Source organism: Pongo pygmaeus, chromosome 1 (genome assembly GCF_028885625.2).
Source record: "Pongo pygmaeus isolate AG05252 chromosome 1, NHGRI_mPonPyg2-v2.0_pri, whole genome shotgun sequence".
Taxonomy (NCBI): Eukaryota; Metazoa; Chordata; class Mammalia; order Primates; family Hominidae; genus Pongo; species Pongo pygmaeus.
This window is the reverse complement of record NC_072373.2, coordinates 52,578,709-52,595,686: the sequence shown is the minus strand read 5'-3', so window position 1 is coordinate 52,595,686 and position 16,978 is coordinate 52,578,709. Positions and strand designations below refer to the sequence as shown.

Here is a 16,978-nt window from a genome sequence, read left to right as displayed (position 1 = left end):
TTAAAATAAACCAGAACTAGAGAAAACAAAGTGCTTATAAAGGAATGACAATAAAAGAGAGAAGATAGACTGCAGACTTCTCATCAGCAACATCAAAAGCCGAAGAAAATAGGGTAATCTCTTCAAAGTGCTTAGTGAAAGTAACTGGCAACCAGTCATTCTATATACCAATGTAATTCACTAATGATTCCAAAATAAAGAAATTTTCAACCACAGGAAGGATAGGAGTTTACACACAAGGTCATAATTTGAAAGAAATCATATAAAATATACATTAATGAGATAAAATACTAATTTATAGCAAAAAGTGTGATATCATTAGAAATTGTGAGGAAAAATACTGGAATATATTCTTAAACTTAAATACATAAGGATTTCAAAAAATAAGATAACTACAATTTGTTTAAAGCAACTGGAACATTTTTATGTTTATAAAATATTTGATTTCATTTTATATTTTTTCTATTTGAGGAAGAGAAATATTCTGATAGTTGAAAGAAGTTTGAAGCCTTTTATGTGTCCATGAAATGTTTACTTAAATTGACAGTCATCCTGCCCAAAATAATTCTCACAACTTCAAATATTAAAGCCCTGTAGATGACTTTTTATAACCACAAACAAATAACATTAAAAGTGGATAAAAAGTTATCCACTTCCTTACCCTTCATTTTGGGTAAGGAAATAATTTATTTCCAAATAACCTAGTGATGCAATGTTTAAAATATTAAGAACTATGTTATAATTACAAGGACACGTAGTAAAACCTATGAGATGCAACCTAACCAAAATTTAGAATGGTGTGGCATTCATAGTCTTAAACTTATCTATTTTGGAAAAAAGTATATATATATATATATATGCACACACACACATATGTATATATATGTATATATGTGTATATATATATGTGTGTGTGTGTATATATATGTATATTCTAAAAAGCTAGGGGGAAAAATGAATTCAGATATTAGGAGGAAAAGGAAATAATAAAAATAAAAGCAGAAGAAAATGAAATAGAACCTTGTATTTCCAACTAATCCAAGACATGAAACTAATGTTTTGAAAAGATTGATAAGCAGAGCTGTCTAAATGAGTTGACTCTAATCAAGAATGGTGTGCATACACAAATAAACATTTCTACAACCAAAGAGCAGATGAAAAGTGAAATACAGGGAATAATAATATGAGTTCAAATTTTTAAATAAATAAATTACAAGCATAAAGAGAAGGAAAATACTATGAGTCATAGGTATCAAAATAAGGAAGAAGCCTTATTTAAAGTTTTGAGAAGAGCTGGTAGCTAGTAGTCTGGAAATTAGGTAAGAACGTTATTAGGTGGCAAATATTTGTTACACACCTTGCTTGTTCTTGAGAAAGATAATAAAATTTCTCATTTTATGCATCAGAAATACATGGCTTCAAGAAGTTATTTGGTCAAAATCAAGACTGGAACTTGTTTCCAGATTTTTATATCAGTGCTGTTTCAACCAGACTCTGTCTTTACTAGGCAGAAATTTCTAAACAGATGTCCAATTCTAAAAGGAAAGTAAGGTGGGCAACTGAGATCATGTGTAATGTTCTTTTTACCTAAAATATAAAAACAATAGCATATGTGTGATATTTGAATAATCTAACTCACTTAGTTGGGACTTTGTTGATGAAATTCTCATTATTATTTGTACATTTGACATTACAGACACCTTCAGTTTGCCTATTTCCCGGCACTGGGACATCTAGGGGGCTGATAGCAGGTAACTGCTGAGTCCCTGGATTGGCAGCACAGGCCTTGATGCTCATTCAAAAGAGTCTTGATGATACTCAATAAGTATTCATCTTTGTGACTATGTATTTAAATAAAAATACTTAAACCACCAAACAGAAATTCATAAACAACAAAAATGTTTAGTTTCCAAAATGTTTACAAAATACCTAAACAAAGAGGTAATAAGACATCTAAGTAGAAGAGCTTCTAAATAATAAATAATATTGAAAACTGACCCATCTATCTATCAAATGTGCCTGATATCCTCTTTTCATGTGCTCCTCATAGACTTTCTTCAAACTCATGACCAAACTTTGCTAATCAAAAATGTATACTAACAATAATAATATCAGGCTAATTTTATTTTCTTTTGCAGTTAATTACTGAAACAACACTGATCACAAAAGACTGGTCTTGTTAATGGTTGACTAGAATAAGATGCATCTGGAATTAAGTACTTTAAGTTCACGCTTTTCTTAAACCAGTAAACAAGTAGGACGAGTCATATAAAACATAAAATATGCATCAGTGGGCCCCAGTCCCGGATATCTATCTAGATTTCCACAGGAACAGTTTCTGTTTAGATTTGCACTATTTTGCCTTTCTGACCTTGAAAAAATAAGGAAAAATCCAATATAAAATTCCTATTTTGGACAATATGTATGTTTTGGCTTATTTTATACTGACCTCAGTTTCTGTTCAAATAATTTATTGAAGATCTGTTGTATATAATTATTATATTATTTAATCTAGCTAAACCAGGAAAGAGTAGATATGCATTCTTCCATCTTGATTTTTAAATGAAAATAGTATACGAGGAAAAAAAAATCTATCACTTTCAAAGTAATAATTTTTTTTCACTGAATTTTTTTTTATTATTGTTATACTTTAAGTTTTAGGGTACATGTGCACAACGTGCAGGTTTGTTACATATGTATACATGTGCCATGTTGGTGTGCTGCACCCATTAGCTCATCATTTAGCATTAGATATATCTCCTAATGCTATCCCTCCCCCCTCCCCCCACCCCACAACAGACCCCGGTGTGTGATGTTCCCCTTTCCGTGTCCGTGTGTTCTCATTGTTCAATTCCCACCATTTTAAAGGGAAGTGTCAGTGGACAGTAGCCACCACTCTGGAAAAACATGAGATGAAGGAGATCATTGTAAGGGCATGAGCCCAGGTCAGGATGTTTAGAAAATGCTTTGACATCCAAGTTGACCATTTAAAACTTTTCCCTAAGAATAAGCCAAGCAACCAAAAAAGAATTTAATTCCTAGTCCAACGGAGGCATTCCAGTCATGTTCATTACCAGCCGTTCTCATGTTTACAAGAAAATGCAAGTCATGGAAATCCTTTATTGAGATCTAGGGTTCAGTTATTAGGGGAAATCATAGTTATTTCTGACTGTTGTCATTTTTATTTTTAGTTTTAAATTGTTTAAATTCAATGTACATAACTTTTTGAATCATATGGGTTAGTTAGAAAAAAATTAAAGAAATTTATTTGTAAATTATACAAGAGAATTGGCAGGAATAATGAACAGGAGATACAAGAGAGCATCTGAAAATTTTAAACTAATGGTTATAACAAAAAGAATTGCTTTTTAAACTGTAAACTATAGTGACACAAAAAATATTTGTTATTATAACATTTATATATAGGGAGAGAGAAAGAGAAAGTGATAGAGAGACATAGTGTGTGTGTGTCATTGAATGTTCCATTTTCCTAAAACACTACCCTGTTGAGCTATTTTTACTTAACTTTTATTAATCATATAATTTAATTCCAATATTTTGTAGAAAAAAGGGAACAATTCTGCCCACCGCCACCTCAGATACCTAATGCTCAGAATATGACAACCACAGTGAATTATCAGGATGGAGAAAAAGTAGCTGTTCTCTGTAAAGAAAACTATCTACTTCCAGAAGCAAAAGAAATTGTATGTAAAGATGGACAATGGCAATCATTACCACGCTGTGTTGGTTAGTAGTTTATTTCTAAGTAATTTCACTTAAAAAGAGGTTATTAATCCCCTTTGCTTTATCTAAAGAAAGAAACAAGAACTTATGACTAATCTATTGCACTGTACCCCAAAGCCTTAAATCGCTAAGTAACCAATTCTGTCATTTAAAAAAGTTTCTCTAAGAGTTATCTCCAACAGTGTTCATAGAAGAAACAAGTTTGAAATTTCTACATCTTCTTAAAAATCTTTGCTATCATATTTTTACTGTGCCTTTTCTATGTTTAAATGTTTAGATATGCAAATACTTACCATCATGTCACAATGGCCTATAGTATTCAGTACAGTAGCATGCTGTACAGGTTTGTGGCCTAGGACAGCAATACCCAACCTTTTTAGCATCAGGGACCTGTTTTGTGGAAGACAATTTTCCCATGGACTGAGGAGGTTGGGGGATGGTTTCAGGATGAAACTCCTCTGCCTCAGATCATCAGGCATTAGATTCTCATAAGGAGCATCAACCTAGATCCCTTGCATGTGCAGTTCACAATAGGGTTCAAGATCCTATGAGAATCTAGTGCCCTGGCTGATCTGACAGGAGGTAGTAATGCTGGCAGTAATGCTCGTTCACCCGCTTCTCACTTCCTGTCATGCAGCCCGGTTCCTAAGAGGCCACAGAGGGTACTGGTCTGCAGCCAGGGGTTTGGGGACAATAGGAGCAATAGGCTGCACCATATAGCCTAGGTGTGTAGTAGGCAACATTATCTAGGTTTGTGTAGGCTCACTCCATGATGCTCACACAAGGAAAAAAGAGCCTAATGACACATTTCTCAGAATATCTTCTTGTCATTAAGTGCCACATGGCTGCATTTCAAAAGCACGTATTTCAAAATATTACTTGACAAAACATCAGATATTTCAAAGAGTGCTTAGAGCTGGACAAGATGCCTGATAATTGAACAATCTGTTTAGCTAAATAAAAAGCATTGGTAATTTTGCCTAGAGATATTTCCATAGTGGGTGAGTAAGAAATTGCAGTGTGTTCAAGAAAGAATGTGGGGTGATAAAGTAAGATCATGGATGATGAGAAACAAGTAAATGTGTTCGAAAGGGAATAGAGAAATGAGGCAGTTACCGGACAGAAGATATGGATAAAGTGAAATTTTACCTTATTGAGTTGTGACATTTTCAGCATGTTTGTAGGTTGGTGAATGATTAAGTGGAAAGGGAGACATTGATGTTACAGAAGAAAGGAGGTAATTCATGAAGAAGGATCTTTTACTAGTTTAAAGGTGAAAGAATCTAGTGTCATCATGAAGAAGTCAATCTAAGAAAGCGAGGACAGTAACTCAATGAAACTAGAGGAGGTACAAGCCATTTGGGATAGGATTACTTAGTGATTTCATATTTATGTTCTTGGTGATATATAAAGGGAGATCAGTCAGTACAACTGAATGTATTCCAGCCAATCTTAGCATGAAGTTGTTACTTTTTTTAGTTTTCCCCAAAATCTCTTCATTAGCATGAAGTTGAAACATTTATTGATAGGGAAAGATGCCTACAATATTATTTGGTGTCAAAAAAGTAAATGCAGAAGAGTATGTCTGCAATTCATTTTCAGTAAAACTACAAGTTTATGATCACATACTAGTTGGTATATGCTATTTGCATAAAGCAATCATCACCCTGATACTAGAAACGGTAAGAAAGTTATTTACTTTTACCTTTCCTCTTTAAGTAACAATTGAATATTAAGGGGTGGAGGAGGAACCTAGACCAGAAGTTTACTCACCTGTCTCTCCTGCCTTAAATAAAAAGTATTCCCGGTATTTTATATGAATTCCACTTTAACATGAAAGGAGCTACAATATGTTTTGAATCAGACTTTATGACAGAAATGCTGTAATTAATTATTTGAATTTCCAGACACCTTATATTAAAGATATGATATATGATGCTTTATTATATTATTTTGTTTAAACTAACATAATGTCTCAACAAATAAATGTGATTTTCCAGAGTCTACTGCATATTGTGGGCCCCCTCCATCTATTAACAATGGAGATATCACCTCATTCCCATTATCAGTATATCCTCCAGGGTCAACAGTGACGTACCGTTGCCAGTCCTTCTATAAACTCCAGGGCTCTGTAACTGTAACATGCAGAAATAAACAGTGGTCAGAACCACCAAGATGCCTAGGTGAGTTCTTAATATTCTCTTGGAATCTGAGATTTAATATTTATAATGTAATTTTTATGGACTAATTTCATAGAATAACCCTTACTTAAGTTTCATTCAGTCAAAATCTTTCCTGTCAAATGTAAATACGTACAAAGAAACATTTGAAAAATTTGCTTTAAGCAAAGTGAGAAAAATTTATTTAAAAACTATAAATAAAATTTTAAAGACCTACATGTGATAAGATGCATTATGAAATGCTATAGAGTCCAGAGCTATTTATGGGGCCTATTCGCACACCATTAAATTGTTTCATGTTATAAGCATCTCCCTGAGAACTTCTCACAGAGACCATTTGAAAAACACTGGTCTAGGAAAGCTGTCATTTAATACTATATAAGGTTCTACTTGTGACCTGAAAGCTTTCCCTAGTAGAACACCTAGTTGACTAATACTGACATGGCTTTTTACTTGCATGTTGGCAGAATTTCTAGCAGGAGAGATAGAAAATCTGGAAGAGTTACTGAGCCACTTTCCAAATCTTCACTATCCCTTCTTTTCACCCTATTTTTTTCTACTACAAAATAATGCCAATATACATATTAAGTTTCCACAGATTCATGTGCACTTTGTGGCATTAAAAAAATTAACATGGTAGACGCCTTATGAAAATTTGGAGATTCACTTTTAGGGCTTAAAAGGAGATTCTTTTATCGGTCATGACGAACTAAAAGGGACAAAATACAAAGATATGGGGCGAATTAATAACACCAATTGTGGGAAAAGCATGAACATCAGTTTACTCTATAATAAGTGGAAGAAAACTGGAATTTCCATAAACCCCTCTGTTTTCTGGTGTCCAAAACAGACACCATGATAATAAGGATCTGTTCCTGCAGCAGTTCTCACTATTGCCCAATGCCTCGATTCACAGGGCTAGACCAGAAGTTTGTTATAGTCTTGAAAATTCATCCTTCTGATGACGTCTCTTTCTTCCACCTTCTGTAGTAACAAATTACCCCAATGCCACTATGGCCTATACAGTGCTTCAAACCGCTACTCTGTGAGCCCCTCTCCCAGGATATCATTAAAATTGTGTGGGAACTAAACTCAGAAAGTGTTGAGTTAGTACAAGGCAGAAGTATCATCTGAACAATTTTGCTAGAATGAAGAAAAACTGGGTTTCAAAGGTAACTTCTAGGATTTAACTTGGAGTGATCGATGTATAGACAAAAATGCCATTATCTAATATTTTAAGTACAGCAAAGTTTTAGATGGTCCAATAATTTAAAATACGCAGAAATTATCATGGCCAGTGATCATAAAATAAATTTCCAAAAGAAAAGTAAGAACAAAATTTGTAACCTAAAAAGTGTGTACCATGTTGACAATCAGAGTTTGTGGGAAGGGCATTCTAGCAAAACGAAACAGTATTTTGAACAATAACAAACACAAACACACAATCACGAAAACAAACAAGCAAAAAAACCCATCATAGATATCTAGAAAATTCAAGGAAACATGATCTAACTATGAAATGTAAAATAATTTTATTTCCCATGAGACAGGAGATTAAGATTAGACAGCTCTGAAGAAATAATTTTTTCCAGCCAGGCATGGTGGCTTACGCCTGTATTCCCAGCACGTTGGGAGGCCAAGGCAGGAAGAATCACCTGAGGTCAGGAGTTCGAGACTAGCCTGACCAATATGGAGAAACCCCCGTCTCTACTAAAAATACAAAATTAGACAGGTGTGGGTGGCACGTGCCTGTAATCTCAGTTACTCGGGAGGCTGAAGCAGGAGAATCATTTGAACCTGGGAGGTGGAGGTTGCAGTGAGCAGAGATTGCACCATGGCAGTCCAGCCTGGGCAACAAGAGTGAAACTCCATCAAAAAAAAAAAAAAGATGTAATTTTTTCCAAAACCAGACATAAATTTATTTGGATGGTTCATGGATATTGAATGAAGTAGGGAGCCATTACATATTTTTAATAGCAGTTTTTTGACGTAGCATCTTTTTTTATTTTTATTTTTTCAAGACAAAATCTTGCTCTGTCACCCAGGCTGGAGTGCAGTGGCGTGATCTCGGTTCATTGCAACCTCCGCTTCCCGGGTTCAAGCGATTCTCCTGCCTCAGCCTCCCGAGTAGTTGGGATTACAGGCACATGCCACCATGCCCGGCTAATTTTTGTATTCTTAGTAGAGACAGGGTTTCACCCTGTTGTTGAGGCTGGTCTCGAACTCTTGACCTCGTGTTCCACCCACCTCGGCCTCCCAAAGTGCTGGGATTACAGGCGTGAGCCACCACGCCCGGCCCAATGTAGTATTTTTAAATTATCAGTTGACTAAGAACATGTGGTTATTTTACACCGAGAAAACATGCAATATGGGGAAATTGTTTAAGGCCCTGGCAGAGATAGATTAGAGTCTTGACTAGTAGTTAAAAAACAGGAATCAAATGAAAGAGGGGCTAAAGATAACTTCAAAATTTCTCGATTTATGGAGAATATTCTCAGGTGCTTAACACATAAGAATTTTTACAAATCAATCAAAATTCAGTATAAAAATTATGTAAGGTACATAAACAGAAAATGAAAAACATATGGCAAGCATGAAAAGATGCTTGTCTACACGAACATAAAATTTCAGTGAAGTGTCAATGTTCAAGTAGGAAATCGGCAAAAAGAAAAAAGTATATAACATAAAGACTTGGCAAGGATGTGGAGAGTTAAGCACTCTAATATACATACAAGTGTATAATTACATATACATGTGTGTATATGTAATATAAACATATTACATATTACATATTACATATATTTTTAACATATATGTATACACATATACATATATCTATATATACATAAGTATGTATAATATATGTATACTTATATACACATGATACATATAATATATAATATACATATAATATATTATACATATAATATGTTATGTATAGTATATTATACATTATATATAATACATATATTATACATGATATACAAATATATATTTATACATTAGATATACATTGATTACATTAGATATAAATTGTATGTAACATATGTATACAATTAACATACATATATTACAATTAACATACATATAAATGTATGTTATATATACACCTTATATTATTATCTATTATATATTATATATAAGATATATATAAATTATATATAAAGTGATGATTTTAAGAAAGAATGAGTGATATCTGTGGTCAGGGAAGAAGATAACATTGTTTTTTCTACAGAAATCAAGGTTTCACAAAAGTTAAGATTCACAAATAATTACATTATTAAAAAGATATCTAAAAAAACAACATTCGTGCTGGTAGAATTTTTAGTGAAGTATAGCAATTAAGAGCTCAGGTTCTGTTGTGGTGTGGGGGGTGGGGGGAGGGGGGAGGGATAGCATTAGGAGATATACCTAATGCTAAACGACAAGTTAATGGGTGCAGCACATCAGCATGGCACATGTATACATATGTAACTAACCTGCACATTGTGCACATGTACCCTAAAACTTAAAGTATAATAATAATAAAAAAAAAAAAGAAAGAGAAAAAAAAGAGCTCAGGTTCTGAACTCATACTGGCAGGATCCATATTCTGGCTCAAAACACTCAGTAAACTGTGTAGCCTTGAGAAAATCTCTTAGTATTCATTTCCTCATATTAGCCCATACACAGTGCTAAGAGCAGTACCAAGAATAACTCAATAAATATTATTTTTAAAATAAATATTAATATTTTTCATCATTTTAATTCCAAAATATTCTTAAATGCAATTTCACTATTCTATGAAAGGTAAAGATGTATTATTATTTATTTATTTTATTTTACCATTTCTTCTTTCAGATCCATGTGTGGTATCGGAAGAAAACATGAACAAAAATAACATACAGTTAAAATGGAGAAACGATGGAAAACTCTATGCAAAAACAGGGGATGCTGTTGAATTTCAGTGTAAATTCCCATATAAAGCGAAGATATCATCACCATCATTTCGAGCAATCTGTCAGGAAGGGAAATTTGAATATCCTATATGTGAATGAAGCAAGCATAATTTTCCTGAATATATTCTTCAAACATCCATCTATGCTAAAAGTAGCCATTATGTAGCCAATTCTGTAGTTACTTCTTTTATTCTTTCAGGTGTTGTTTAACTCAGTTTTATTTAGAACTCTGGATTTTTAGAGTTTTAGAAATTTGTAAGCTGAGAGAACAATGTTTCACTTAATAGAAGAGTGTCTTATTCCATATTACATTGTTATAACAGAATATCACAGACTGGGTAACTTCTAACCAGTGGTTTATTTGTTTCATAAATCTAAAAGCTGAGAAGTCCAAGATTGAGGGGCTGCCTCTGGTGAGGGTCTTCTCGAAGCATCATAATATGCTGGAAGGCATCACAACATGGTGGAAGGCATCACGTGGCAAAAGAGCATGTACATGGGAGTGAGAGAAAAAAAGAAAGAGACAGAGTGGTGGGGGCGGGGAGGAGGGCAAACTCATCCTTTATAAAGACAGCACTCCTGAGATAACAATCCAATCCCATGATAATGGCATTAATCCATTCAAGAAGATGGAGCTCTCGTGACTTAATCACCTTCTAAAGATCTCACCTGACAACACTGTTGCATTGGAAGTTAAGTTTCCACATAAACTTTCGGGGACACATTCAAACCACAGGAGAAACTCATATTGTTCCTGGGCAAATCACAATATGGGGGATTTTGTTCATAAATGTCCACAGAAACAGTAAATGTTCTCACTTCAGTACTTAATTCATCTAATCCCTCGTGTTTGTCTCAAATTATAGGATAACTTTGAAACTTTCTGAATTAACTTTATTTAAAAGGAAATGTAGATGTTATTTTAGTCTCTATCTTCATGTTATTATCACTTAAAAACCTGCAAAAGCTGTCAATTTTTGTGGTTGTAGCAAGTATTAATAAATATTTATAAATCCTCTAATGAAAGTCTAGCTACCTATCCAACACTAAATACCCCTTAAAGTATTAAATGCACTATCTGCTATAAAAGAATAGACTTTGAAGTTTTTTTTTTTGGTTTTTTTTTTTTTTTTTTTGAGACGGAGTCTCCCTCTCGCCCAGGCTGGAATGCAGTGGCGCGATCTCGGCTCACTGCAAGCTCCGCCTCCCGGGTTCACGCCATTTTCCTGCCTCGGCCTCCCGAGTAGCTGGGACTACAGGCACCCACTACCATGCCCGGCTAATTTTTTTGTCTTTTTAGTAGAGACGGGGTTTCACCATGTTAGCCAGGATGGTATCGATCTCCTGACCTCGTGATCCGCCCACCTCGGCCCCCCAAAGTGCTGGGATTACAGGCGTGAGCCACCGCGCCCAGCCGAAAGAATAGACTTTGAAGTTTTAACCAGTCCTTCTGTGGAGTTTCTAATCTAGTGAAGAGGTGATGTACACATACAAAAATGTGAAAATTATTAGGTTACAAAATTGCATATACAGAATTATCTGGATGTGTATAAATGGTTATAGAAGAAAGAGTGAGAGAAATAAAAATGATGGCTTTAATAATTCTATGTGGTGTAGGTTTAAAAAATTAAAATAGTCTGGGCACAGTGGCTCAAACCTGTAATCCTAGAACTTTGGAAGGCCAAGGCAGGTGGATTGCTTGAGGCCAGGAGTTCGGCACCAGCCTGTCCAACATGGCAAAACTTGTCTCTAATATAATACCAAAAAATAGCCAGACAGGGTAGTGCACACCTGTGATTCCAGCTACTTGGGAGGCTGAGGCATGAGAACCACTTGAACCTGGGAAGCAGAGGTTGCAGCGTGCCGAGATCATGCCACTGCACTCCATCCTGGGTGACAGAGCAAGACTCTGTCTCAGAGAAAGAAAGAAAGGAAGGGAAAGAGAGAGAGAGAAGAAGAAGAAAAAGAGAGAGAGAGGAAGGAAGGAAGGAAGGAGGGAGGGAGGGAAGGAAGGAAGGAAGGGATGGAGGGAGGGAGGGAGGGAGGAATATTTTCAAATTCTTCATGTTTTCCCAAATTTTACATTTTTCATTTTGAACATATATTACTTTTATATTCAGAAGAGAGTGATCAAAACTGTCACTAACGAACAAGGCAATAGAAGATGGGCATAAAGACCATGTTGGTCATGATGCTGATTTCATGCAACAACTTTATTATTTTTTGATGTACCATAGTTTGGGAAAATACTACACAAGAAGTATTAGAAATATACTTTAGATATTCCTGTATTTCACACAGCATTTCTTAGTTAAAATATTTTTGGTCAGAAGGTTTTTCTAAGTAGCCTGGGGGACGGAGGTTGCAGTGAGCCAAGATGGTGCCACTGCACTCCAGCCTGGGCAACACAGTGAGACTCTGTCTCAAAAAAAAAAAAAAGTTTTTTTAAAGTATCTATTAAAAATAGGACTACTAATACAGGTAACAATTAAGACTTAAAATACTCATCACCACAGATTTGACAATGGATTCTTAGATATCACACCAAAACCACAAACAAGAAAATACAAAGTACAGAAATTGGATTTTCTCAAAATTTAAAATGTCATGCTTCAAAGGATACTATTAAAAAAGGAAAATAGAACTCACACAATGGGAAAAAATATTTGCAAAATTGCATATGTGATAAAGGACTTGTATCTAGAATATATGTAAGGAACTTTTACAACACACAAAAAAAGAGAAATAAGACAATTTCAAAATAAGCAAAGGATTCAAATAGATATTTCTCTAAAGAAGATATATAAATGGCCATTAGGCACATGAAAAGATGTATAACATCATTAATTATTAAGTAACTGTGAATCAAAACCACAGTGAGATAACACTTCACACTCTCAAAGATGGGTGTAATTAAGATGTCAGATAATAACAAATGATGTCAAGGAAATTGGAAGAAACATACACTTCTGGTGGGGATATTAAATGGTTTGGCCAATTTGGAAAACAACCTGCAGTTTTTTAAAAAGTTAAACAATGGGATTGCCATTAACTCAGCAGTCTACTCCTAGATACATACCCAAGATAAATTTTTAAAAATGCGTCCACAAAAACATTTGTACACATATGTTTATAGCAGCATTATTTGTGTTAGCCAAAAAGAGGAAACAATCTAAATGCTCATCAATTGATGAATGGGTAAACAAAATGTGGTATATCTAAACAATGGAATATTATTTGGGCATGAAAAGGGAATGAAGTAATAATAGATGCTATAACATGGATGAACCTTGAAAATATTCTGCTAAGTGTAGGAAGCCAGTCACAAATGACCACATATTATGATTCCATTTTTATGGCATGTCCAGACTAGGCAAACCTATAGAGATAGAAGGTAGATCTGTGGTTGGTTAGGGTTGGAGCTGAGGGAGAGAGGTTAGAAGCTGATAGCCAAAGTGTACAGGGTTTCTTTTTGAGGCAATATTCTAAAGTTGATTGCAGTAATTGTTGTAATACTCTGTGATTATACTAAAAAAAAACATTAAATTATACCCATTAAGTGGGTGAATTGTATGGTATGTAAATTATGTCTCAAAGACATTACAAAAAATAGTAGTCAATGTTTGAAATTCATGAGAAGGATACACTGGAAATTTAAAAACTAAAAATGATTTTAAAATTTAGGCTTAGTAGCAGAATGTAGAAAAAATTATCTGGGGTTGAATAAAAAAATAAGAATTTGTTACTTACACTTGCTATCTATTGAAACAGTGCGGCTTCATGTCTAGGAAGAAGGCAGGTAACAGTTTTCAATTCTGAGGGGGAAATCTTGAACACAAAAATTACCAAAAACTTAGAAAAAGCATAAAAGTGTTTTATTCTAAGTACAATCTTAACCTTATTTTATTTTATTTTATTTTATTTTATATTTTTATTTTTATTTTTGTAGTGATGAGGCCTTACTATGTTACTCAGGGTGGTCTCAAAGTCCTGGCCTCAAGCCATCCTCCCACCTCAGTCTCCCAAACTGTTGGGATTACAGGCAAGTGCACCGCACTGTTCTTGTAACAGTATTTTAAACTTGAACACTCCCTCTCAGTTCCTGAGAATTTTTCTAAGTTTTTCAAGCTATTCTGTGACACATTCCAAATCAAGGTGTTTGAACAACAATATAGGGCTTGTTGATAATGTTTGCTACCCTTACCTTACTACTCCCCTGTATAAAGTATAAAGGAAGTCAGACAAGCAAAAGGACTAAAATTTAAAGTTACAGAAAACATTTCCTTACAGATATTTGTCAGGCATTGTGAGTACCACAACCACTTTTCTTGGGGAAGATGGGTAGAGCTTCCCCATTCCCTCCAGTCTAATAAGAAGGGCTTCAAAGAGATTACTTGGGTGGATTAATCAAGAAAAGATTGACAAAGTACCCCTACTTGGCTCATCCCCCTACTGGAAATCTAAATCCTTTTTTACAAGGAGTAAAATGGCATGCCAGTGAAAAAAATGAATTCCTGGAACCAAAACATAAAATGCAAAGGTTGATAGGATTATAAAATGAAAGTTGAAATGTTTAAGCAGGTTTTATATAAAGTAGTTGTGTATCCTTTACCTAAATGTTTCGTGGAAATGGATATTATGTCTGACTGAGGAATGTTTCCCCTACCTAGTACTGTAAAACAGGACATAGAAATCCACCCTATGAGCAATATTAACTGAACATGCTAAATGGGAGCTAGTAAGATTGTCCAAGCCTAGAGTTTAAGGTGAAAGCTGAGAGTGCTGGTAGGGATCCACCATCTTGTCTCTCTGCCACTTCTGACACAGACATGGCTCTGTTCATTAAATCTGTATTAAATGTTTCTTTCTAAGAGAAAAAAGAGATTACATGGAAGCCTTGATATTTATTTCACCAGACCTGTCTGCCTTATGACTAAGAGAAATTAAAGAAAAACATGAAGAGAAACAGGCAGAGAAAATAGAGACAAAGGAGAGATATATTGTCTTGAAGCCAACTTAAAAGTACGTTGTCCAAAAGGCAGCATATTCTAATTAGAAAAAGAAGAGTCAGCAAGGCATTGGAATGCAGTGAAAGCACCAGGTTCCAAAGGGCTGAGTTGTTTTAATAACTATCCACAAATGTATCACCCTAACTTTTCTTCTTCTTCTATGGCCCCAAAGGAGTTGAAGGCCATAATAAGTTGGGGGGGACAGTGAGTGGGAAAAGCTGCCAGGGATAAAAGAAGAGTCCACCATATTCCCTATTCCTACTACATCTTCCATTTCAGGAGATCAGTGTTGGAGGGAAAGAGAAACTTTACCTTGAACCAAGCTCAGACGTCTGATTATTATATTGAATTGGACTTACAAATATTTTTTGTCATAAAGGTCTAATAGGCAATGTTGCAGATTTCCTATGGTATCACATCACAAATTTCTGATGCAAAGATTGAGCCTGAATAAGGTTGAGGAAAGACTGAGTTGTACGGTCATGTTTTTTCTTCTGTCTATAAAAAAATAAACTGCTGTTGCAAGTGAACGGAACAAATGTCCAGTTCCTGTGATATATTTATGTATTAACCCACATTGAGTTCTAAAGAACAGCAAGATGGTAAAGCCTACTTTTCTATCTATTATACATTTTCCCGCCAACATTCTGTTATGATAAGTATTCATATAGAATATTTGAACAAACATCCCCATTTAACAATTGTTGAATCACCTAAATTCATCAATCATTAATGTTTTACCCTATTGGCTTTTTCAATGTCTTCGGTTATCTATCCAGCAATAGAAATCTGTCTATACATTCATTGAACCAAATCAAACTAAGTTGCTGACATTCTGACAATTCATCGTGTCATATTCCACATTTTCAAAAATGCATTATTTAAAATCATAAGAATAGGAGTTCCTCCATCAGTGGTGCACTGCATTATTTTGGCTTAACCCTCTTGTTGGCCACACTACAAATATTTGAAAAATATTTGTAAAATTTGTTGGAAGGCAGCAGTGCACTACTGAGACATTTAAGCATTACAGGGCCAAGACATAATAGAGAAATTACCTCAGCATTTAGGGGGCACTTTTTCTCTCATAGCAATTCCTGATTTGAAAGTAGCGGTATAAAGACCAGGAAGATGAACATCTATTTTTCCAAAATAGAGATCTTCTGCATTAATCTTAAGCCATGGTATTTACAGAAGATGGAGTGGAATGCCAGTTTAGCAGTATCATGGCTCCCTCTGCCTTTGTGGCCTAAACCGATGCCATTGGGATTGCCGTTCCTTTTCCAGGAAGAGCTTCCTTCCTTCCTTTGGTCAAAGACAGAAACTTTTAAAATGTAGCCTTTCAACATCCTCATAATTTAGGTATTCTTTTGGAACTCAGATATTTTAGTTTAATTTAAAAATTCTAACATGGATTTATTTTCTCTCTTCTTTCCTCCTAGTGATTGTCTTCTCTCTACCAACAAAGGTTTTTCCGAGGTATTCCTTCAAACTCTGCGTCATTACCTAGTCCACTGTTATCAACAAAATCACAGTAATTTACTAGGGGCTGTGTCATTTCTGCACATTAATTTTTTTCACAGAATCACAGTATTTCCTCAAGATGTATTGTCAAAAATTAGTCAATAATGAATCTCATCCCTCAATTTCAATGTATAAGTAATGCAGTTTCTCTTATAGAATTTTATTTACATCCTAAATCCTTATTCTTTTGAGAGAGAAACTAAATCTCAATCAAGTTGGGATTAACTACTATTTCAGAAGCTGCTAAAAATAATTCCCCAATATTTGCTGTCTATTTCTTTTATAAATAAGACCCTCCAAGTTCTGCCTAGGTATGTGACACAATAGTGGAACACTACAGTTTCCTCCTTTTTTCTAGGTGCACTCTTGTTTGAGTTCTGGCCAATGCCATGTGAGTGAAAATAATTTGTTCACTTGTTTGTCACAGCATTAAAAGGAATCTCGTTGCTTGTCACTTCCTCTTTCCTTTTTCCCAAGGGGTAGAACACAGACGTCCTGGTGGTGAGCCATCTCGGATCATGTTGATAAAGCAGCCCGCTGAAGAATAGTAAAGCAATAAGACAGAAGATACTTGAATCCCTAG

At 34.8% G+C, this 16,978-nt stretch overlaps 1 protein-coding gene across 3 annotated transcripts in view; it reads left to right on the top strand.

Annotated features, from left to right (window-relative positions):
- Window positions 1–10,954, top strand: part of LOC129014635 (complement factor H-related protein 5) — a 32,083-nt gene extending 21,129 nt beyond the window's left edge. The window contains exons 8-10 of one of the 3 annotated variants that reach the window (XM_054452215.1): window positions 3,565–3,747; window positions 5,745–5,927; window positions 9,765–10,954. In XM_054452215.1, coding sequence (XP_054308190.1) covers window positions 3,565–3,747; window positions 5,745–5,927; window positions 9,765–9,961 — 563 coding nt within the window. In that variant the 3' untranslated portion in view covers window positions 9,962–10,954. The remainder of the gene's footprint in view (window positions 1–3,564; window positions 3,748–5,744; window positions 5,928–9,764) is intronic. The other 2 variants (XM_054452205.2, XM_054452223.2) reach the window with 2 other exon arrangements.
- The last annotated feature ends 6,024 nt before the right edge of the window (window positions 10,955–16,978 follow it).